Source organism: Rhodamnia argentea, chromosome 4 (genome assembly GCF_020921035.1).
Source record: "Rhodamnia argentea isolate NSW1041297 chromosome 4, ASM2092103v1, whole genome shotgun sequence".
NCBI classification, from domain to species: domain Eukaryota; kingdom Viridiplantae; phylum Streptophyta; class Magnoliopsida; order Myrtales; family Myrtaceae; genus Rhodamnia; species Rhodamnia argentea.
Genome location: NC_063153.1, coordinates 20,598,312 through 20,621,036, shown reverse-complemented (window position 1 = coordinate 20,621,036; position 22,725 = coordinate 20,598,312). Strand labels below are relative to the sequence as shown.

The window sequence follows — 22,725 nt, the reverse complement described above, 5'->3', positions numbered from 1 at the left end:
TTAAATATGGATTCGAGCCATAGCACACGGTTACTCCATGTTGGCAATCCAGCAAATAGCTGGGGAATGCACGTGTAAGAGCGAAAGCCTTTGACTATGCGAGACTCCTTTGTAACTGAAGCAATGATAGTCAAAGTGTCTTCTTCTCTTTAGCTCTTTGGTTCATATCGAAAATTACGAAAGTGACGAGATAGTTAAAGCATCATGTTTTTCCGATTCATGAAGGTAAGTAATCATTTTCTCTCTCTCTCACTACGTGTGGAAATTGAATAAGCTTTGTCACAGGCTTTAAGAATGACTCGAGCGCTGATTTTTTTTCGTATTCGGGCAATTTCATTTGGAAAGATCTTAAATCTTAAATTAGCATGATTAATCCATTTTTTCAACGATCTACCTTAGAAACAGGCCTTTAGAATCAACGCAGGGACCAAGGAAACGCTTGTGCACTCGAGAATTTGGAAATCAAGCTTATATGCTAGGTTAGACTTTTGATTTTTGATTGTTTTATCAAGTATCAGATGTGAATAGCTTGACTTTTAATTATCTTATCAAGAGATCAACTACTCCAAGTAATAGTGTATTGATTCAGATAGCATGGAGACATATCCAAAAGTCTCCATGAAGACGAGAGCACTGAAAAAAGAAGAAACAAACTTTAGTTTGAGAGGGCAGATTCATTGCATGTTCTTAAATTGTTAACTAAGATGGTATTGGGAGTTCGTTCCCTATGTGTTGAGAGAAGTTAGAAAGAGTCATTAATAATCATGAATCAAGTTTAGTTTGTTTCCTTTGCATACGTGTAATTCTGGCAACAATCATGGATTCAATCTGTGAGATTCTATGAAAATCTCTTGCTTTGAAAAAGATATTGTTCTCAATGATTTTACTATTATCTTACCTGCCAGTTTGTACTTGCCTAATTGTTCTTTTTTTTTCTCATTAGAAATGGATCACGATGATAAAGAATAAATGCTTAGCATTATGTTATTAGAGGAGATGAACATACAGATGTTGCTTTTATATATGATGTATATTATTATGGTGTCCATTGCTGTTGAAATGCACTACTGCAAGCATATTTTGAAGAATCGCACATTTGTTAGAAGCCAACCTCATTTAGATCACTTTAACTGCCTCGTTATCAATAGTGACTGGAATTGCATGGAACAACTTAAGATGGATAGATATACATTTACTCTACCATGCGAGTCAACGCGTACAATTAGTTGGTTAAAGGAAGATGAACTTGTAACTATAAAAGAACAAATGGCAATGTCCCTAAATATACTTCCCATCGTGTGAAAAACCATGTCATCAAGGTCAGATTTATGAGGTTTGGGGAGACAATAAGTAGGTATTTTAACTTAGTTTTAAGTGCGGTGATAGGAATGTATAGTGTTCTTTTTGCCTCACCTAAACCTGTTCCCGAATAATGTACGGACGAGAGATGGAAATGATTTAAGGAATGTTTGTTATGCTATTACATGGATTAATTCAATACTTTAAAGATAAGCTTATTTCATTAATTTCATGTTTCTAGGGTTGCTTAGGATCATTAGATGGCACCTGCATTAGGATACTTGTTCCAGAGGTTGATAAACCAAGGTATTGATAAAGAAAGGGTGAAGTAGCGACTAGTGTGTTAAGAGTTTGCTCACATAACATAAGATTTGTTTATGCTTTGCCTGGATGGGAAGGCTCAATAGCAGATTGTAGAGAGTTTTGAGATACTTTAGTTAAACCAAATGGCCTGAAAATTCCCGTTAGTAAGATTAGCCTTTATAAATATGTTGCATTCTTTGTCATGTGGGTTTTGACGATTCTAAGAAAATTAATAATATTGTCATTTGTTATTAGGTAATTATTATCTTGTAGATGTTGGATAAACTAATTGAGAGGGCTTTCTTGCTCCTTATAGACTCGATACCACCTATCCGAGTGGACGACAGGCTGTATGCCATTGAGTGGACAACGGGTTGTACGCCAAATTCTCCTAAGGAGTACTTCAACATAGAGCATTCTCAAGCTAGAAATGTCATAGAAATATGCTTCAGTCTACTTAAGTTGCAATGGGCTATTCTTAGGAGTCCATCCTTTTATCCAATTAGAATGCAAGGTCGAATAATCATAGCTTGTTGCCTCCTACACAACTTTATAAGAAGAACAATGGCTATTGATCCATTGAGGCACAACTAGATGAAGTTGCTAACACTATTGAAGATGTGAAAACAATAATGTTGTTGAGGCATCGGATCATTGGACGACACGAGGGCAAAATTTGGCGGTTCAAATATCTAATAAATGGAATGAAAGTTGAGGTCATGAAGGAGTTGCATGTTTTAACATTATTTAGAAAAATCATTTGTTACCCATTGTTCCTAGGCTTGTGTTGTAAGATTTTTTCTTTTCCATAATCGTTTCCATTACTGTTAGACATGTGTAAATGGTGCTGGATTGTCATTGAGGCATATATTTCTTATGTAATGTTTGAATTATGGCTAAACTATAGGTTATATACCTCCTCCAAATTGGCTCAATTATGTACCATTTATCTTGTTTTCCAATGAAATGATTACCTACTTGTTATTTATGATTTGTTTTTTTTTTTTTGTCAAAATGATTCGATTTGACTTACAGCAATTTCACATTGTGTTATTTGTGGGTTTTTCATGAGTCCGCTTAACAATTTTCAAATGCTTCAAATAGCTTAATGTTATATACAATTTTTACCAAATAATGTATATGATAGGATATGAGAATATCTTACTTTAAATCTGCGATTCATCAAATAGTGGATAGGACATGACAAAATCCATGAATTTCTTGTTATATCCTATCCAATTCTACTCTATCACGATTAGAGATCCCGATGATCGTAGCTGGGTTTGGTTGTCAAGATAGAAATCGGGATAGAATATGTTTTATTCTATCATGTGTTTGGTAGATGTTCATCTTAGGATAAATGAGATATAGCGGGATAAAAATATCATAGGAGAGGGGATAGGATTGATCTGCATAGGATTTCTCAAGAGAGCGGACACGATAAGAACTAGATTTTTTTCCACGATTACCCCCTCTCCTCCATGTCGGGCCGCCTCTCTGGTGACGTCGGGCTAAGGTCTTCGACAACAAATCCAGGTATCTCTACGACCACATTCTTTAATCGATAGTTTGGCGTGATATGAGATCATATCCATTGTTATTCAATCGCTTGAACCTTTCCAACATTCGAAAAATATCTTGACATGTTATGAAGAATTCGAGGTTGATCATCGACTTTCAAGGTAGCTCTCTTGGACAACTTGCTTGATGGCATTTTCAACTTGTGAAAAGAGGCTGAATAATTTCATTCTCTAACACTTATTTACTTACTCGACAAGGACAACGAATAAGGCCAGCAAGTCATTCTTAAAGGTTTTGACTCCAAAGCAAGGCCCTTGGTTCTACTGGGTTTGCTCGATCGATGCCGTGCCCGAATTTAGATGACACAAACATTCACTCAATAATAACTCATTCATCAGAACTCATCACTGAATAATTTTAAACGCATTATAATGTTTCAGCAAAATAGCCGCTATGTATTATCTCTACTTATATGACTTTATATCCGTAGTTCACAAAACAATAGAGATGATATGATAAAATCCTTGGATTTCTTCTCTTATCTTATTTAGTCCTATCTTGATTAGAAATCTAGACAACCAAACATGGATTTCTTATGTATGTTGACATAGATAACATGGGATGCATGATAAAGAATTTTTTTTTCTCAGTCAAAGATAAAGTCGTTGAAATAGTGTATACTTTTGATTAGACAAATGCAATGGCCATTCAATTTTAAACTTCTAAGACAGCTCCATAGAAAACCCATGCCTATAATTTGGCGCGAGGAACACAGGATTAGAAATATAGTTTTATAGAATTTCAAATAAATTTATTTCAAAAATACGGATTCCTGCGATTTTCTCTCTTCGAAATTCCTCAACAGTCCCTATAAATCAACAAAACTCGATACATGATTCTAATATATTGGACGTGTACTTATTTGAGGTACGCAAAGCCTACACATTACTAACTATTATTGGATTTTTTAGGCGTAAGAAAATTAATTTAGGCTAAATTTATTTTGTGAAAAATAAATGAGTTAAAAATTATTATTTTTTTTAAAAATTAATCGATTGTATCACTTGAAATAATCAATCGATGAAAAATATTTTTATTATCGACAACAATTTATAACTAAATTTTTCTATGAACGATAAATTTCTTTTTCGTTAATCCGGTTTTGGAAGCGATCATTTTTTAAAAAAATCATTTTCAAACTATTTGTTTTTAGCGAAACTAATAACAATTACTGGAAGACAAAAAAAGGAATAACACGCATTGATCTTCTTTAATCATTTTTTAAAAGATACGCGTAGAGGCTTCGTGAAGACTAATATGAGCATAAAGGATTGTATTTAGGGTCTAATTGGCGAAAGAAAATATTTGGAGGGCCTGACTGAGCTTGCTGTAGAAGGTTAGGGCTAATTCTTTTTAATTCAAGGAGGTGCCGCCACAAAAATAAAAAAAATAAAAACGATTACAGCGTGTCCATGCCTAATAAGCAGAATGTGATTGGTCTGTGACTGTCACACATCATTTCGGCGACAAGTCATATTAAAATTTCGAGACGAGATTTGTTAAATTGATATTGAGACGTTTTCGCTTTTTTCAAGTTCTCCTCCTCCTCCTCCTCCTCCTCCTTCAAGAAAGCACTGGACGAGGAAGCTGAAGGTCGTCGGAATCGGATTCTCAGTTCGCCCAAATGTCGTCTCCGGCAGAGTAATTTTTCTCTCCATATCCTCTTCCTTAGCTTCGCACGATACGTCGTGCTCGCAGTCTATTATTGCTTTCGTCCGCATCCGCATCTGGATGCTGTCAACTGGAGTACCATGTAGTTTCATTGGCGGTCTTGCTGTTTCTTTTAACTGAAATTCGTTGGAAAGAATTGATTTGGGAGCTTCGAATGGGGGGAAAATGGGGGATCACTGGGTCTTGCTTGAGAATGAACTGGGATTGCTCGAATCTTGGCTTCGGAAGGTCCTGCAGTTATTTCGGGATTTAGGCTTATTGCAGGCCAACGAGAGAATTTTATTGCATATAGGATTTGATAGGAAAAGAATTCACGCTAGTGCTTGGATGGATTTTCTGTGAATCCGGGTTAGGCGAATCTGCTTGTTGTAAGTGGTAGAATTAGGCTAGGTCCTGTTCAATGGCGGTAAGGAATAGACGATGAATAACGTTACCGAAATGGATACAAGTATTGTTGTTTGTTAATTGCATTGTCTTGTGGATCAAAACTTTTCTCATGGGATCACCCGTGAGTAATATCTGGGAAGCTGCAGGAAATTCGAAAAGTTGTTGTAGTGGATGCTATATTTAGGACATTTTGACTGCACTGTCATTTTAGTGCCAAGTTTATGAGGTTTGGAGCATGTCTGCATATTCGATCATTGGCTTCCTGTTCTGGGATAACAAGTACACTAATATTTATCTCTCATTATTAGGGCCTAAGGATAGAGCTGGTCAGTTCTGTTCTACTTTACTCGTGCCAAGTAGTTATAGTTCACTATTGTTGTTTTTGGATTTTAAAAACATTGACAACATTGTTCCAATTTTGAGTAGATTATTTTTTCATCAGATTTTGACCGGTGTTGCGGAAGACGTCTTATATTTCTCTCCACATCTGTTTCAGATTCTACAATTCTCTTCCGCCAATAAGCAAAGCTTTTGGAACCGTATGCGTAGCAACAACAGCAGCGTATCATTTGGGAGTGTTCAATCCTTACTATGCCGCATTACTGTATGCACCAGTATTCAAACAATTCCAGGTGTGGGATATGTCTAAATGGATTCCATTCTTCTTCACATGTTTTATCAATACATCTATTTTGTTGCATGATTTTCTTAGATATTTCTGCCAGTAAACTTTCATGTTTATACCATATTCGCTACGATTGTACCCACATCACGCACTCACCAGCTTTGTATGCCGAACAATCTCTGCACCTTCGTCATCATTTTTTTTTTTTTTTTTTGAAACAGTCTAGTTCCTTGAAGTTATGTTATGACCTTTTTAGCAGAGACAACAATATGTTTCCTTGAAGTTAGTTTCTAACTTTTAGCAGGAAGATTCTGGCTATTGCCTACCCATAAACAACCAGGTTGTTTTTAAGGGAATGAGAGTATTTAAAGTTTCTTAAATCAAGTGAGAGAGACACCATTTCTAAAATCAAGTGAGATAGGCACCATCACTCGATAAACAAGGAAGGAATAACCATGCAGACACTTATTTTATGGTCTGATGATACTGTTTTTAATTAGTTGGTTTCTCAGAGTCCCTTATGAAGTTCGTCTATATCTTCATCTCCAATTATTTATTTATCATTGCATTTCTTTTGCGTCTTTCTTTTCTGTCTTTGCTATAATGTTGATTTTGACATACCGTTTCCACTTGTTTTTGTTTCTCAGGTTGTAGAATGTCTGACAGACACTTTTTTCATTTTGTAGGTCTGGAGGCTTGTCACTAATTTCTTTTTCCTAGGGAAGTTCTCTGTTAATTTTGGAATTCGTCTGTTGATGATGTAAGTACCTCAAAGATTATTACAAAGACCTCGTAAATTGTTGTGGTTGATCCATTACTCATGATGTATGTGTCCGCTTGATTACGGAGTGTTGGAATTATTATCTAGCAGTATAGACTGATAAGTCACATCATACCAGTACACATAGATATCTATTGTTGTGGTAACTTAGGCTAGTTGGAGAACCTATTTTGTGTTGTTTAATTACGTAGACAGCTATCTTTCATTGTTGCAGAGCCAGATATGGAGTTCAACTTGAGAAGGGCCCATTTGAAAGGCGAACAGCAGATTTCCTATGGATGATGATTTTTGGAGCGTTCTCCTTATTGGTCCGCATTCTCTTTAAACATTTGTTGTGATTCTTGGTTTAGTCCAGTTAAATGAGTGATTCATCAGTCTTTTTGTAATTAATTTGTGCTTTTAGGCTTTAGCAGCCATCCCTATGCTGTGGACTCCCTTCCTGGGGGTTTCCTTGGTTTTCATGCTTTTGTACGTATGGAGTAGAGAGTTTCCAAATGCGCAAGTCAACATTTACGGACTGGTAGCTCTGAAGGTATGTTTTCAGCTTCTGTGAAAATGGCAGTTTTTCACTACCAGTATTACTTCAATTATCATTATGCCAGTTCCTTGGTATGGAATAAGAGGACTTGTTTCACTTTGTTCTGCAGGCCTTTTACCTACCATGGGCAATGCTTGCATTGGATGTTATATTCGGTTCACCTATATTACCAGACCTTCTCGGGATCCTTGCTGGACATCTCTATTACTTCCTGACCGTGCTGCATCCTCTTGCTGGGGGGAAGGACATGCTAAGAACACCAAGATGGGTGTATCCTTTTGTTTGCATCATATTTAATTAGGCGAAAAGGTAGCTGTAATGAGGGTTAGAGGTATTTTGGAACTTCTTCCTTTAATACAAGTATCTGGTTTTCCAGTGAGAGTTATTAGTCAGCCATCTGATATCAATATGGAAAGATTGCAAGGAAGTGTCGTACCCCTAGGTCTGGCAAACATCCTTTAGCTGCAAACAAAAAAGGGCCATGCAGAACCCAGTCCTTTCTTAATGTTTTGAGGTTGGACAGGGTGATTATGATTAGCAATTGCAGTACTGATACATTGCATGCATTTATTGTGTATTCAATTCGGAGTTCAAAGGATATTAAGGTTCCTTGATCTCCGTCATATTTTCTTGAGCAAAGTTTCTCTAAAAAGACATCGTCACCGGTAAATGTCAAAATGTGTTATTTTGCTCTTTCAGATAATTTAGCATAATGATTAGATTTTATGTCTGCTTCCATGGTTTGATAGCGTAATGCATGCAAAAGGTAAAAGGTGAAGTGGGATTTGTAGATGGCCCAGTACTTGTTTAATTGGAAATGTGTTGTTTTTCCTCCCTACTGTTGTTAGAACTTGAAACTGCATCATAATAATTGCACATGTATGCAAAATGTTCTAGTTCTGTCTGAAAACTACAGAATGAACTTTGGCATTTTGACTCTAATCCTCGTGATGGTTAGCTCCTTGACATGGAACAGACGCAAGCTTGTTGCAAGATTGCGATTGGGACAGCCGGCTCAAGTTCACTCGCAGCCAGAGAGGTCAACTGGGACAGCTTTTAGAGGAAGAAGCTACCGGTTGAACGGATGATCTATCTTTCTGGTAGCTTGGAAGTGATTGTGAACTGCTATCTTCTACTTAGGAAATAGCATCAGCAGGGAAAATCTTTTTGTAAGAAACTAGGCTTAAGTCAGTAATCCATAGAGCTGATTCTTTACATCCTTCCTGCTCTTTCGCGGCATGCATTGTAACATCAGTGGTTTTATAGAACTTTAACATCAGTGGTATTAGAGAATTATCTCTCTCTCTCTCGTCGTCGTAGTAATAGTTTAGACAACGGACATTGACATTTTTCCATAAAAATTCTACAGCAAATAAAATCAGTTCCTTGATTTTTGAAGGGACACGTAATTAACCGAAATCTCTATTGCGATAAGATCAATTGTTCATGTCCCCTTGACCTTTTTCTGTGAAAACATCGTCATGAATTGCTTTATCGAATCGGTCATGCTCGCGCCATTTTCCCTTTTTTGTTTTTCCCAGAAAAAGAAAGAAAGAAAGAAATGGTCGAGCAATTATTCGGAGGCAATGATCAAATTAGAGGTAAATAATTAATAAAAAAGCGCCTTTTTGAAAGGTCGGAGTGGGTCCCGCCAAAAAAGAACGACAGATCACCTTGGAATGGTCCCCGCTGGAGATGTTGAATGAGACTGTTCCTAATCAGTAAATCCCCCACGCCCAACCCACGCGCGCACGCGCGCCATCGCTTAGCTTAATTCTAACGCAACCGTCACCTCCACTATATCTCTTCCCCCCTTCCCTTCCCGTTCCTTCTGCGCTCTCCCACCACAGCTCAATCAAAGCCCTCATCGCCTCTACCTCTCTTTCTCTCTCTCTCTCTCTCTCTCTCTCTCTAGCGATCGCGGAACTAACGGACGAAGATGTCGTGGCAACAGTACGTGGACGAGCACTTGATGTGCGAGATCGACGGCAACCACCTCACCTCCGCCGCCATCGTCGGCCACGACGGCAGCGTCTGGGCCCAGAGCTCCAACTTCCCCCAGGTTCATCCTCTCTCTCTCTCTGTCTCTCTCGCCACGCGCCTTCTCGTTTCGGGATCTGTTGATTGGCTGTTGATTCTGTATTTCCTTGTGGTGTCGGAGTGTCTCCGATTAGTTCCTGGATTTCATGTTAATCTGCGATCTCGGCAGTTGTTGCTTTTTGTTTGACTAGTTTTTTTGAGGAATCGAGTGTTACATGGGCGGAGGAGCAAGATCCATGCTAGTATGACTATGATTCGATCGGTTTAGCACATCTGATTTGACTTTGACTGGTGAGTGTGGGGTGATGGAATATAGGCATGTCTGTAGATGGACTTGATCGGATCAGCGACTGTGTTCATGCAGTACAGATCTCCGGAGTTATGTCGACACTTGATATCCATGTAGAAGTTTGCGGAGACGGTGACGAATGGTGTTATGTTGCTTGTCGATGTTGTTTGGTTTCGTGTCATAAAAGAATGGTTAGCGGATCACACCGAGTGGTGGATTGTACTTTGAGGTTAATTAGTCATGACTGACTATTGATACTTGAGCTAACAAGATCCGGTAACATATGTTCTTTGATTAACTTTCTAGCTCATGGAGAATTCTAACCGTCTTAAAGGAGGAAGTTGGAGGTATAGTTTAGTTTCTTTTGAAAGGATCAGGCAGAAGACTGGTGGTGTATTTTTCTCCAGAGTCGCACCTCTTTATCTGATTAGTGAGTGCCAAATGGCAGGATTTATTTTTTGGGGTGTGTGCATGTGTGTGAACTGTGAAGGATAGATTGCCACGTCTATTCCTGGGAAAATCGGGAAGTGATTATATAGCAGCAATTACAAGACTCGAATCAAAAACCAAACAAATTGTTCTCCCTAGATGATCGTGCATTCTCTTACGATTTAATGATTACAAGTTTCAGGTTCTCTCATCTCTATACAAGTATTGATGTTATTATCTTGTTTTATTTTCCATTTCACCCGTTGTTACAGATGTTGCTCAAGTAGATAATACTTCGTACCAATGATGAATCATGTCGTATGTCATCACATTGGATACAAACTTATTGCCTGTTCGATGTGTTCAGTTAGTTAGCATGCTTCTATGACCAAAATGACTTGGCTTTAAATTTAGACTATCTATTTTTATGAAAAGCATTATTATCTCAACTGGGTTTTATCAGGTTATACCTTCTTTTGCATAGAGCAATCTAGTCAAACAAGAGGATTGTAAATTGGACAGAACTGACATGATTACCATGTACCTTTCCATTTCTGTGATCTTCCTTTTCTTAATCGGTATGAATATAACTTTATGGCTGTGTGTTTTGATGTGCAGTTTAAGCCCGAAGAGATAGCTGCAATGATGCGTGATTTTGATGAGCCTGGGACGCTTGCACCAACTGGATTGTACCTTGGTGGCACAAAGTACATGGTGATCCAAGGCGAACCTGGTGCTGTTATCCGTGGCAAGAAGGTAAGTTTGGACAATCGAGGCGTCATCAGATGTCTATCCTTTTTGTGTTATATCATTGAAGAAATGTTTGCTTGCTTTGTATCAGATTTCAACTTATTGCCATGCTTCCAAGTGGCGACAGGGGGATATTACTTGAATGGATTTTGTGATGCTCATAATCAGTTGACAGTTCGTCATGGCATTTGTCTAGCTGAATTCTATAATTGGATCGAAGTGCAAATCTTGCATATAATGAATTTTTACCACAATCTTCTGTTGATGATGAAGGGAGTATGATCGCCCTAAATTTCCATTTTAGCAAGGCCTTAAGTGGTTTCTGGTTTTACTAGAACCATTACCAATTTTTGCCTCTTACTTTGGAACGTGTAAATTTGCTTGACGTGCTATTCTTTTGGTGGTTGCGTATGCGTAATAAATTTCTCGTCTCTGACAGTTTGGTCTTGGCTCTTAGCAAGATAACTGTTATCTGCCATCTCTTGCGCTGATGGGATCTCCTGTTGCTGCTATTTTTGTACATTATACTTCTTCCCCTCTCGCTCCTTCACATCACTAAGTTGATATTATGCGATTTCAGGGCCCTGGAGGTGTTACAGTCAAGAAGACAACTATGGCTTTAATCATTGGCATATATGATGAGCCTATGAGTCCTGGTCAATGCAACATGATTGTCGAGAGGCTCGGAGACTATCTAGTCGAACAGAGTTTTTAGGCATGTCAGCAAATGCATTATGGGATTTTTTATTTTTTTTTGGGTTCTTCCCTTTTTTCAATTGGAAAAGTCGTGGTGTCTTCCCCTTTCTTTCTGGAATATACTGGGCTTGAGTGTGTCTACATGGGGTTGGAGTTGTTGCAGTTGACGCAGTTTCTTGTTTGGGGACCTGGGAACCTCTGAGTACAAGAAGGTGCTTTGTTGTCCGAGTGGTGATATTTATGGTTCTCTCTGTTGTATGAAAGCCTTTTGTCTTTAAGAGACGTGCCGTATTGTCTGACTAACTATATACGAGCATTCTGCCCGTCTCTTGAAGATGAAAACCGAGCCATTTCACTAGTTTTGACCCGAATCGAATTGGTGCGAATGTTGGTAAACCCGAAAGTGACGTCTGAGGTTTGAGCATGTTCAATCAAAATTAGATTGTTTTGCAATATGTTTTGCGAATTTGATTTTCACTCTCATTCGGGCAGGTGAATTCCGATATAGTCCAAACCCCAAACATAAGGCAAGGGGATTTGACTGATTACTGGGGGCACAAGGTTTGTCGAACTCCTCCATCTGTCCTAATAAAAAAGTTTTGGAAGGAATTTGGACATGCTTGATCCTTTATTGAAGTCTTCGGTTCAAGGCGTCGATAAAACATCCACGGTACCCTGGATAAATCCGTCACCCATAGTATCAGCAGTTGCGCGGGAGGAAGCTCAGAATCGATGATGCACCTAATATCAGGAGTTTTGCAGAGTAACCTATATTTTCTTAAATCGAGGAATCTGTAGATCGAACATGTGGCCATATGAACTTTCAATTCAAGAGTCACTCGGCCAACCACCCGGAGGAGAGTTTGCTATCAATTGGCCAATAAATAGAGAGCTTCGCTGACAATTTTAACGACTTATATCAGAAAAAAAGGAAATTCTAGAAGAGGATAATCCGTCTACTTTTACTCGAAAATCAAAATCGTCCCCCTACTATTTAAAAAGTTGTCACCTTTAATTCTTCCATTATACTTATTCTCTTGCCAGTCAATTTTTGCTAACATAGAACGCGGAATACTGGAACACACGTGTCGTGCATTCATTCTCTCAACAATATAAAAGAACAATAAAATTTGAGAGAGGGAGAGACATGGGCTTCCATCACGACTATTGTAGCCACGGGCTCACAAGCTCGAGCCGTATGCTTACAGTGAGCACTTTTGTTCAAGCTCGGGCTCGCGCACGCTCGATTTGAGCTGTCAACTGCCACGACCACTTGAGTTTTAAGCTTGCCGTAACTATGGTCCCAGGATTTTTTTGAGTCGGGAAGCTCGAGGTCATGGCTGCTTGACTGGAGCCAGCAGCCACGATTGCTCGAACTTCGGAGCTTGAGACATGGCTGCTCGGTTGATGGCTGTGAGTGGATAATGAATCATAGTGAATGTTAAATTATGTAGATTTTTGATTAAGTAGATTGAAAGAAGAAGAGAGAGATCACACTTGTAAGAAGAAAAAAAGGAGAGTTCCACGGCAAAATAAAATAACAAATATTCACGTTAGACAATAGTTAACACATTAATGTCACATTAAGGATGCATTTATTTCACAAAAAATAAATTATTTAACTCTTTTAAAATTAATTACTTGTATCGTCTTGAATAATTTATTTAAAATATTTTTTTTATTAATAACAATTTATATTTTAATATTCTTGTAGAAAATTAAAATTATTTTATTTATTCATTTGCACAGGCTATACAAGTAATTATTTTAAGGTTAATGTTTGAAATCATTCATTTTTACAAATTAATCGTACGTTAATGGGTGCCACTTACAAGAAAGTACAAGATAATAATAAATGAAAACATATAGAAGGACAGTTTTGATTTTTCGACCATTTCTTTTTTTTTTTTTGGTCGGAATTTGCGACCGAGTTGACACCATCCCTCCCCCGGAAGAGTAGACAAAACAAAACGCACTTCCATTTCTCACTCACATCCATCTCGCCGTCTTTAAATGCCCTGGTCGATCGCGGCAAGCTGTTGTGGGAAGAAGAAACAAAAAAAAAAAAATATGGGGATTCCATCAGAGATGAAGGATTTCTGGGTGAACAGCCGGAGGATGAATTCGTTCCTGATCGCTTCTCCAGCTGAAGAACGGAGGATTCAAGCCGCTCGGAATTGCACTCAAGGTCTCTCTCTCTCTCTCTCTCTCTGATTCCGTTTTTTCAATTGGTCTGATTTAATTTCGCTGGAGTACCGTTTGTTGTGGATCCTGTGTTTTTGGGTGATAAGAATCGTGGCGAAGATCATGGTCATGGATGTATCGAAGAAGCCGATTGAACTGGCTTGTTCCGTTAATCTCGCTTGTTGTTTCAAAAGTGCTGCTTTTACTTGTGGGTCGTAGTTATATCTCACTATCTTCTAGACGCTGATTGGTTTGGTTTTTTGATGCGATGGCGCTTTGGACTGTGTTGGATCTTTGATATGCAGAGGGTGTCCGTGCTGGAGCGAGGGCAGCTGCTATCGCCTGCGTTGCCACCGCCGTGCCTACGGTAATGGGTTCAATTATCTTGAGATAGTTTCGGATATGTCCTGCTTGACTATGATTTTACGCATAAAATGTGGAGGTCCCTTGAGATAGGTTCGGTTAAAGTCCTGTTCGGCTATGATCTTACGGGGTAAACTCTGAAGATCTTTTCTGCTCTATAGTTGCTAGAAAATGGGGACATTGTTTTGATCGCTTAATTGCCGGTCATAAGCGCTGAGATGTTCCTTGAATGTCGAGTGTCTGGATATTTGCGTATGATACTCTCTGCTGTTGCTGATTGACAAGTTCTTTATGGTTTCTCGAGAAAGTTGAAGTACTTCTTAAAATTTGGCATGTATTGACTTAGTGATTTAGGATTTACTTAATTCTTATGATGGATCGCATAAGCTCGGGTGAAAAGGATAGTCATTGTCTAAGTTTTGTAGCTTGTGTTCACATAAAGGTGGAGCTAAGTGGTTGCAAAGCACGGTGAGATTCGCTTCAGTATCACCAATTGCTTATCCTTCATACTCTGTTGTGGAGTCTGTTGATTTCAAATGCCTGATATATTGGTGCTGTTACAAGCCAAGTTTGAGGTCATTCATTTTGATTTTTGGACCTAAAACTTGGGTTCCTAAAGATCCTTGCTCTGCGTAATGATACCTGCGCTATCAATGGGACTACTTTGTTGGTAGGAAAGTTCATTTCTCTTGTAATTTTATTTTGAAAGTTGTGTACTAGCTTAAGCTTTCATTTATCTATTCCCTTCCCCCGCCCCCCAAAAAAAAAGAACCGTTTTCTAAAGATAAAAGATGCTTCCGTAAGGAGAAACTCAACTCTGCAATATTACATGTTGCTTCATCAATTGGTTATGTAACCGAACAATCAAATCATCAACTATAGGCACGTGGTATAATGACCGTTTAATGCCGTGAGTGTTGATGTTCCTTCTCTATTTATGTTGAGAATAATGTGCTGATTGCCTAGAACTGCTTTAAGCTCCTTTTGTGTATTCCTTCCTTTGGCTCCTGTTAGGCTTTATCATTGTTACTAGTGTTGATATATGTGTGGCTTCCTTTCTCCAAATTTTCAGTTGGTCGTTTGTCGAGTGGCTCCTTGGGCAAAGGCGAACCTCAATTATACTGCACAGGCACTCATCATATCAGCAGGTATTCCTGAATTTATTTTACCATGGAATCTGAAATATATAAATATACATAGTTTGGTGCCAAATACTGTGTATCATGCGAAGCTAAGTATGGATGAATGAATGTTTGTGTCGCGAAAAACTGACATTGTTATTTTGGGATTGACAGCTTCAATTGCTGCATACTTCATCACTGCTGATAAAACAATCCTAGAGTGTGCAAGGAGAAATACACATTACGACAAAACAACCTGAGAGCAAGACAACTCAAGAGGTGATGATTTGTTAGCCCCTGGTGCTAGCGTTGGACAAAAGACGGTGCAACTTGTTCTTTGTAAGCTCAGGAGTGTCTCTTGTACATACTGGGAGTGTTTTCTTTTGGCCAGACTGAAATAACATATCGCAGCTGCACTTACGAGGGAAAGAAGCATTTTTTGGGTGATTGATGCGCAGTGAAATTCTGTGCGAAGTTGATTTTGCACTCCAAAAAGCTCATTTTTACACATGGAAGTTATTCTCACTCTCTCTCTCAAGCCCGGGCGCACTCATGTGCACACATGGGCGCAAGTTCTTTCAACTGCATCTCGTAATAGTGAATCAAAACTGCAATCAGGTGGCAGACAAGAACTTATGCTTGATTCATAATAATAGCAAATTTTATAACTAGGATTTCTCCTCCTTGTTTTATCTTACCCTGAAGCCTGTAGTACAACACTTGTGCCAGTAAAAATCAAATAGTAATTGGTAACAGTGGATATATGGCATCTAGTACATTAATTTGTGTGCATTAGAGAAATCCATCAATTAGTTTCTAGTGAGTTAAGTTAGAACTGATTGTTTCATTTCTATTTCATCCGTTTTGCAGTTAGCGGTAACTGAAAGTTAAGGGGTGATGAAGAATTTAACCTACTGCTGGGTACCAGCGAAGTCTGACAATGAGTCTCCAAATTATGCACAACTCCCTCTCTGAATTTGTTATAATGAGATGAGATCGATGCTCTATCCCAAATTGATGGTCTTCATTTGACGCCTCGTTTGTTCATCCACGTCAATAAAGATAGTTATGAGATCTATAACTAATGTATCAATGATTCATCCAAATGGAGTAGACGAACCTTGTCCGCTGCAATGAAAAGCCATATCATTGTTCTTTCGAACTTCAAAGTCCATTGAAGAATTCAACAGGCAACAAGGGCCAGAAAGAATGGCAAAAGGATTACAGTGAATAGCCCTAACAAATCAAGAGTCCCCAGAAAGTCATGAACCGGTTTGAAAAATGATAGAAAAGTATGACCCTCATTTAGTTGACCCTGTTCCTTCTATCGCGTCCACTATTGAATACTTCTCTGTTCCTCAAGATTCAAGAATAGCAAGTATGATCCAATAGGGGAAAATTGGGGCAGCACCTTGCGCCATGAAAAGTAGACCTGTCAATTTCTGACTTCAACCTTTAATAACTTTGTTCGAGCCTCAGAAAGCATAGCGATAGATTGCATCAGCCACGCCATCTTCATCATTGCTAACACCAATTACATTCGCCACAGCCTTCGTCTTCTCTGATCCATTACTTAGAGCAATGCCAAGAGATGCCAACTCAAGCATCTCTATGTCGTTCTCCCCATCACCAATAGCCATAACCTGAGAGAGAGAGAGAGAGAGAGAGAGAGAGAGAGAGAGAGAGAGAGAGAGAGAGCATTGTCAATAAGTTGATAAGATTCCTACAAGAGGACCAACTTACAACCTCATTGCCCAGGCAAGATGAAAACAACTTTTTTTTTCCGGTGAACCAACAAGACAAAAACAAGTTTGACAATCAAACTACGCTTAATGTAAAGCTTCTTGATAGCCACTTTCAGGTCTTTCTCCACTTCGTGCGGATCCGTTTGTTTGAAGGAAAATTGTTTCTGCAAAATTGTTTTTCAAATTTCCGGGATTTGGATGACGAAAAACTAATTGATCCACGAAAAACGTTTTCCATTGACTGAAAACAACTAGATAAGATAGGAAGAAAATGACTTCTCCTTCCGGCAAGAAAGAAATCACTTTTCCTAAACCATCAAGCAAATTAAAATCAACCGTTACGTGCATTTGTTCCACTGAAAAATTCATAATAAATGAAACTATTTCGCATGGAAATCATAACTTTATGATAAAGGTTTTCATGAAAATCATTTTCAAAGAAAATGGTTATGTTTCCAATTGTTTAGTGATTTAGGAAAAGTGATTTCCTTTTTGCTAGAAAGGAAAGTAGTTTTCCCTCAATCTAAGCTTGTTTGCAGTTTATGGAAAACGTTTTCCGTGGATTGATTAGTTTTCTGTCATCGAAACACCGAAAAGTCGGCAAACAATTACCTCGAAACAGTTTTCTTTCAAACAAACGGACCCTTAAACTAACTTCCAATTACCCAAAAAAAAAAAAAAAATTGCTACTGAAATTTTGCTTGTAGAAATTAGAAACTTTTTTCCTCTTTGATTAAGACAATTAGCTTCCTCCTCGTACATCTGGTAGTTATAATAAAGAAGCAAAAGGCAAAAGCTTCATCCTGAAAAAGTTTGAGAACTCTGGGCCACAGATCAAACCTATAAATTATTTACCCCGCATTATCTTTAGTAAATGGCTACAATAGCAACCAAAAACTCCGAAGAAAGAGTGGAGAATAATCCAACGAGATAAATTTGGTGAGTGGAAATCTACCTCTTTTGGAGCAACCCCTAAATGATCAAGCAGCATTTTGACCCCACTACCTTTAGAAGTTCCGGGGGGGACAATCTCCAGCATATCAGGCACAGCTTGGACCACATTAGCACGAGCTCCAGTAGCTTCTGACCAATATGGCCGCAAATTTGTTGCCACTCCCTCAGCGGCGTCCAAAAAAATAATTTTCTGCAAAATACCATAAATAGACAGATAAAAGATCCGTCACCGGTAGACAAGCAAGAGAAGAGGTGCCTTAGGACAGCATAATGGGATGGTAAAGAGGTCCGCAAGTATGGTTCTTAGTGCTTATGAACAGTAAAAATAGTACTTTGGGCCTCAAATTTGATAAATGGACACAGAAATTTGACTAGAGCTTGTAGAGCAGTTTCAGCTGAGTATTGGAGATGTAATAAGGAGATTTTGATGTTGAATTAATCTTAGTGCATGAGTAAAATGGTCAGATCATATTTGTCAGTTGCTAGCGTTCTAAGCGTACCCCTGTACCTGTATATCTGCAGCAGCCAGGAGATCCTCAATTGAAGGCATGATCTCCGCCTGCAGACACAAGATTTTATCATGTGCTGGGATGACCAATTTTCAGGCATGATGAAAAAGAATCTCAAAGACGCCACCTTTGGCTCCTTGTATATTGTATGCAATGAGTCAACGAGAGGGTGTTCAAATAGTGTCAAGCAACGATCCTCACAGAATGCAATAAGCGGAATTCCATGCTCTCGAGAGTATATAAACGCCTGCAACATAACTTTGAGTGACATCTCTATAGTAGATTAACAGACAACAACAAGATGATGCAAGTGGTCAGAGCTTAAACTGATGAAACATTATAGTCAACAAAATTCTGGGGAACGAAAAAATTGAGTAGAACATTAGCACCAGTTCTGCTCCAATCTAATTGATTGCTCTTATATTTTAGTTCTGTATATTAGTCCGATGCTTTTTTATTGTCAAAGACAGAAACATCTTTTCAAAGAACAAATGAAGCACCAAAAGTGATACCTCTCGGCACACATCAGGCTCTAAATTTCTTCTATAAATTTCTCGTCCTTGTCTACCATAAACAAGCAATCCCTGCAATTGTAGAAAGACAAGGAAACAAGATATGTGAAAGTGTCAGCAATAACAAACCATTCTTCATATAAACCTATTTATACCTCCTGTAAAGCTAGGACTGAAAGACCAAAACACATATAGATGTTAACCTGTACGAAGACACCAGGAGTAAACTGAGAAATGACCCCATCTTTACCAGCTAAATCTACCATCTGCAAGATATTTATGACCGCCGGACGTGCCTGATCACCAAAATCATACTGAGATCCAATAACCAACAAAACAGAGGAAGGGTTTCCAAACTTACAAAAAAGAAAAAAAGAATCAATTTGAAATAGTGTCTTGATATTATAACTAGAGAAAATGTATCATCTTAGTAGAAAAGGACTATCGCGTACGTACTACCGCTTTTCAACAAATGATAAAAAGAATGTCAAACTCCAATACGTTCGCACCTTTCCACTAGCTATAACCACTTTGACACCCCTTGACAAGGCCTCCTTCAGAGCTTTTGCATTTGTTAAAGAGATCCGACTTTCACTGTTCAGCAGTGTGCCTAGCAAAATTTGTCAAAGATACCTTCACAAGCTATGTTCAAAGAAGAAGGGAGAAGTAGAGAAACATAGAAGGGCTGTCTCACCATCCATGTCGCAGAAGATATAGCTGAATTTTGGTTTATAAAAGCGAAGACTGCCTTCTCTTTTCCTGTCTTTTGGCAAATCATCTGTAAGATTGCCTTTGCTTTAAACTAAAATGGGAAGCAAGACCAACTTACATCCCAATGCAACATCTTAAGACAAGTAACTAGGCTGTCAATAAATCAAGTGGTTAAATTACCATCTGGATTCTCAGCACGTAGATCTGTGTCAGTCTTAGTGTCATATGCACTTTGGATTAATCCTTTTCCTTTCCAACCAAGGCTTTTTAGAAGAAGTTCCTCTTCCTTCTCCATTTCTGCTTCTGCCTCTTCGCTCAGCTCATGATCAAAACCCAAAAGATGTAACAGTCCGTGAACCTGCAAAAATGCAAGGTCTATATTTAACACATCTCGCCTCTTATTGGTGCACCCTTTCCCCCAATTCACCAGATTGAGGGGATCTGTACATGTTATTCAAGCGCATCTCTTTTCCCTAAAAATTTCTGTAAGTGAACACAGTAGATAGTCCACCCATGCTTACTCTCTCCCGGACCACTGCCCAACTAAAAGAAGGAGGTAGGGAAATGGAAAAAATGCTTCACTTTTATCCTGTTCATTGAACTTCAAAAGCATTCTTATGGTAAGGCGGTTTACATCATAACTTCCTCTCCATACAGAATCACAGCTAAACTTGAAATTACTAACCTAGTGAGACCTTGGACATTGCTCAATCTAAGGCAGTCCAATGACAATAAAACTGAAGTTATGCTATCTTGAAGCAAGGTAGCTCGAATAACTGATTTATGAACAAGAAAGACGTCTGTCCAAGGAGGAAAAAAAAAGAATGGGTTAAGAGAGAATGGGAGATGGTCTCATTGTTAGATGCCAACATTCACTAGTAGCTTGGATCGAGTCTCATCATCATCCATTTCTTTTAGCCTTCCCCACCTCTTCTATTGTCTAACACAAGAATGAAAGCGCAGAAAAAAGATGGGTTAAAGGGTCCACACTAACCATTAGGATTCGTATCTCATCAAGAAGAGTGTGGCCTCTTTCCTCTGCTTGCCTTGCAGCAGTCTCAACAGAAATTACAATGTCACCAAGCATAAGCTGTAATTGGTGGAAATATGTCAAGTATCCATCTATCGAGGCAGCTTATCCGGCAAATAAAGCAGTATTCTTACTATAGGGAGCTTAAGCCCTGCGACGTGTTGTGACATAGAGAGAACATCAGTGGCATGGTCCTCGTCCCTCCACTCCTTGTTCAACTTCCGAATAAAGTCGTCATTGCAAAGAAGAACAGACAACTCCACACTTTGAAATCCACCAACATCGTCTATAGCGGTGTCTCTCGTTTGGTAAGTTGCATCCTTCAAGCCATCAAATGCTAGTTTCATTGCCATTGGAACATTTAGACGTAGTAGTTCTGCAATACTCTGAAAAATGCAAATGAAGGTGAAACTGCTTCTCTGGAAAATGACAACAGATCGAAACAGTACAATGGGAAAGAAGATTGTCCCTCAAAACACAGAGTTACTCATGTTACATCAACGATAGAAGCAGCAATAAGTAACAAAATGACGCATCATTTTGGCCAGTATCAGATACTGGACTCACCCTCTACTATCTAAACAAATAAGTTGTACCACTTCATCCATTTCTCCCCCTACAATTCTACTGCTTCATCTGTTGGATAGAGAAAGTAAGATAATTGAACTTCTAAACGACATAATGCGCGTCATAATCAACCACTGTCTGGCTGAGTTCCAATCTTTAACTGAGGGTCAAGCTTCAGGAACTAAAAATTGAATTTAAAAGGGCAATTGAACTCTAAAAAACCAACACTTGCATAGGCAAAAGTACCAGAATTTCAAGATCATCGGGTAAGTCCTCTTCGATGCAAATGCTGGCATTGAGCTCGAGCTCCCTGTCCTTGCTCTTCGCAGCCCTCCTCCTCACCTTCCTGTACCCTCTCTGCGACGCCCAAACCCTGCCACAAAGACCCGTCAACTGCTTCTCATTCCCTGCCCCAAAAAACCCGACTTTATTCCCAAACAGCGAAGTTCCCAACGGAGACGACGACGCCGCGGCGCCGAGATGAACGGTCTGGGAGTGCAGGGCCGAGGAGGAGCGGAGCGAGGAGGCGAAGGGGACGGCGCGCAGCAGGGCACGCGCCATCTCGGGGTCGCGACGGCGGAGGATGCGGAGGAGAGAGGAACGACGAGCGAGCATGAGAGCTTTGGGAAAATGGGTTGTGGGCTTTTCACTTTTGTTCGTTGTGAATTGTTCGTCGATTGGGCTTGTGCTTTGTGATGGGGACGCGAAGGGGGTGTCGTTGATTCGTCACACGGTCACGGTCACGGCGCCACTGCACTGGAGGTGAGCTTGAGAATAGCGGGGGCTCCATAGGTTCCTCGAATTTTAGGTGAAGGGTTACGCCGAATAATATAACCAGTCAATTATAAATATATGACGCCATGTACGTGGTACTTATCCGGCGAAAAATACTAATGTGCTTTTTTTTAAAATATTTTCTTTTTTCTACACGGTAATAATATCACTAAAACGACATCTTTTTTTTTTTTTTCAAATTTGACTTCTAATTTAATTTTTATTTAAATTAATTAAAAAAGAACAACAATAACAATCGGAACAAGCGGCGGGAGCTTGTCGCCGCCGCTGACCCACTCTTGCTCGAAAGGGTCTGCGATGGTGGGGAACCGATCGGCGAGGGTCGCGACCCTCCTCCGGATCCAATCTGTCTACAAGCAGCCCTTCCTAGTGGTGGTGGGGCAGCGACGATGGCTTGTAGCCTCCACCAGTTCTAGTTTTTCTTTTAGCTTTTTTTTTAAAATCAATCTAAGTAAAATTTATATTAAAGATAATATTCAGATCAAAACAACATAATTTTAGCTATGTAGAAGAGAACAAATATTAAAAAGATTTATGTTTGTATTTTCTGTTAATCAAATTAAACGAAACTAACGAAATGACTCAATTGTATCAATTTAACAAGTTTTGTGATTTAATTGTATTTTTTACAAGTATTATAACTTAATTGTACTTTTATGATAAATTTTAAAACTTCTACTCAACATATCCCTAAATAAGGGTATATCTCTATCTTTTGCTATTGCAGTACTTTGATTTTTGTTGAGTGTGAAATGCCTAAAATTTGTCGGTGCACATATAAATTTCTACGTAAAAGACTTGCATGTGCTTTCATACTTAAAATACATTACTTTCCTTGACGCATT

The 22,725-nt window shown here is 38.9% G+C and overlaps 4 protein-coding genes across 7 annotated transcripts; 3 read left to right on the top strand and 1 right to left on the bottom strand.

The window, feature by feature from the left end:
• The first annotated feature begins 4,668 nt into the window (after positions 1 to 4,668).
• LOC115741103 (derlin-1) lies at positions 4,669 to 8,478 on the top strand. Of its 2 annotated transcripts, none has more exons than XM_030674824.2 (7): positions 4,669 to 4,824; positions 5,738 to 5,873; positions 6,553 to 6,626; positions 6,862 to 6,955; positions 7,051 to 7,179; positions 7,295 to 7,455; positions 8,162 to 8,478. In XM_030674824.2, exons 1-7 carry the CDS (start codon positions 4,808 to 4,810, stop codon positions 8,271 to 8,273), a joined length of 723 nt encoding a protein of 240 aa, XP_030530684.1. In that variant the 5' UTR covers positions 4,669 to 4,807; the 3' UTR covers positions 8,274 to 8,478. The 2 variants fall into 2 exon arrangements, with proteins under 2 accessions (XP_030530684.1, XP_048134116.1); XM_048278159.1 differs by lacking the exon at positions 4,669 to 4,824 and adding an exon at positions 4,883 to 5,082.
• Positions 8,479 to 8,981: 503 nt separating this feature from the next.
• LOC115741050 (profilin-like) lies at positions 8,982 to 11,667 on the top strand. The gene is made up of 3 exons (XM_030674755.2): positions 8,982 to 9,247; positions 10,562 to 10,699; positions 11,274 to 11,667. The coding sequence occupies exons 1-3, from the start codon at positions 9,125 to 9,127 to the stop codon at positions 11,406 to 11,408; spliced, it is 396 nt and encodes a 131-aa protein (XP_030530615.1). The 5' UTR covers positions 8,982 to 9,124; the 3' UTR covers positions 11,409 to 11,667.
• Positions 11,668 to 13,345: 1,678 nt separating this feature from the next.
• LOC115741121 (early nodulin-93-like) lies at positions 13,346 to 15,591 on the top strand. Its single transcript, XM_030674846.2, has 4 exons — positions 13,346 to 13,577; positions 13,879 to 13,940; positions 15,009 to 15,084; positions 15,232 to 15,591. The coding sequence occupies exons 1-4, from the start codon at positions 13,403 to 13,405 to the stop codon at positions 15,315 to 15,317; spliced, it is 399 nt and encodes a 132-aa protein (XP_030530706.1). The 5' UTR covers positions 13,346 to 13,402; the 3' UTR covers positions 15,318 to 15,591.
• A 550-nt stretch (positions 15,592 to 16,141) lies between these two features.
• On the bottom strand, positions 16,142 to 21,758 carry LOC115741085 (endoribonuclease YBEY, chloroplastic). Of its 3 annotated transcripts, none has more exons than XM_048277628.1 (12): positions 21,332 to 21,758; positions 20,653 to 20,904; positions 20,483 to 20,578; positions 19,669 to 19,846; positions 19,472 to 19,555; positions 19,287 to 19,387; positions 18,981 to 19,073; positions 18,778 to 18,849; positions 18,393 to 18,512; positions 18,265 to 18,315; positions 17,758 to 17,946; positions 16,142 to 16,700 (listed from the first exon to the last, which is right to left on the bottom strand). In XM_048277628.1, exons 1-12 carry the CDS (start codon positions 21,698 to 21,700, stop codon positions 16,533 to 16,535), a joined length of 1,773 nt encoding a protein of 590 aa, XP_048133585.1. In that variant the 5' UTR covers positions 21,701 to 21,758; the 3' UTR covers positions 16,142 to 16,532. The 3 variants fall into 3 exon arrangements, with proteins under 3 accessions (XP_048133585.1, XP_030530661.1, XP_048133586.1); XM_030674801.1 differs by having other exon boundaries at positions 19,472 to 19,540; positions 21,332 to 21,757; XM_048277629.1 differs by lacking the exon at positions 21,332 to 21,758 and having other exon boundaries at positions 19,472 to 19,556; positions 19,667 to 19,846; positions 20,653 to 20,924.
• Positions 21,759 to 22,725: the final 967 nt, after the last annotated feature.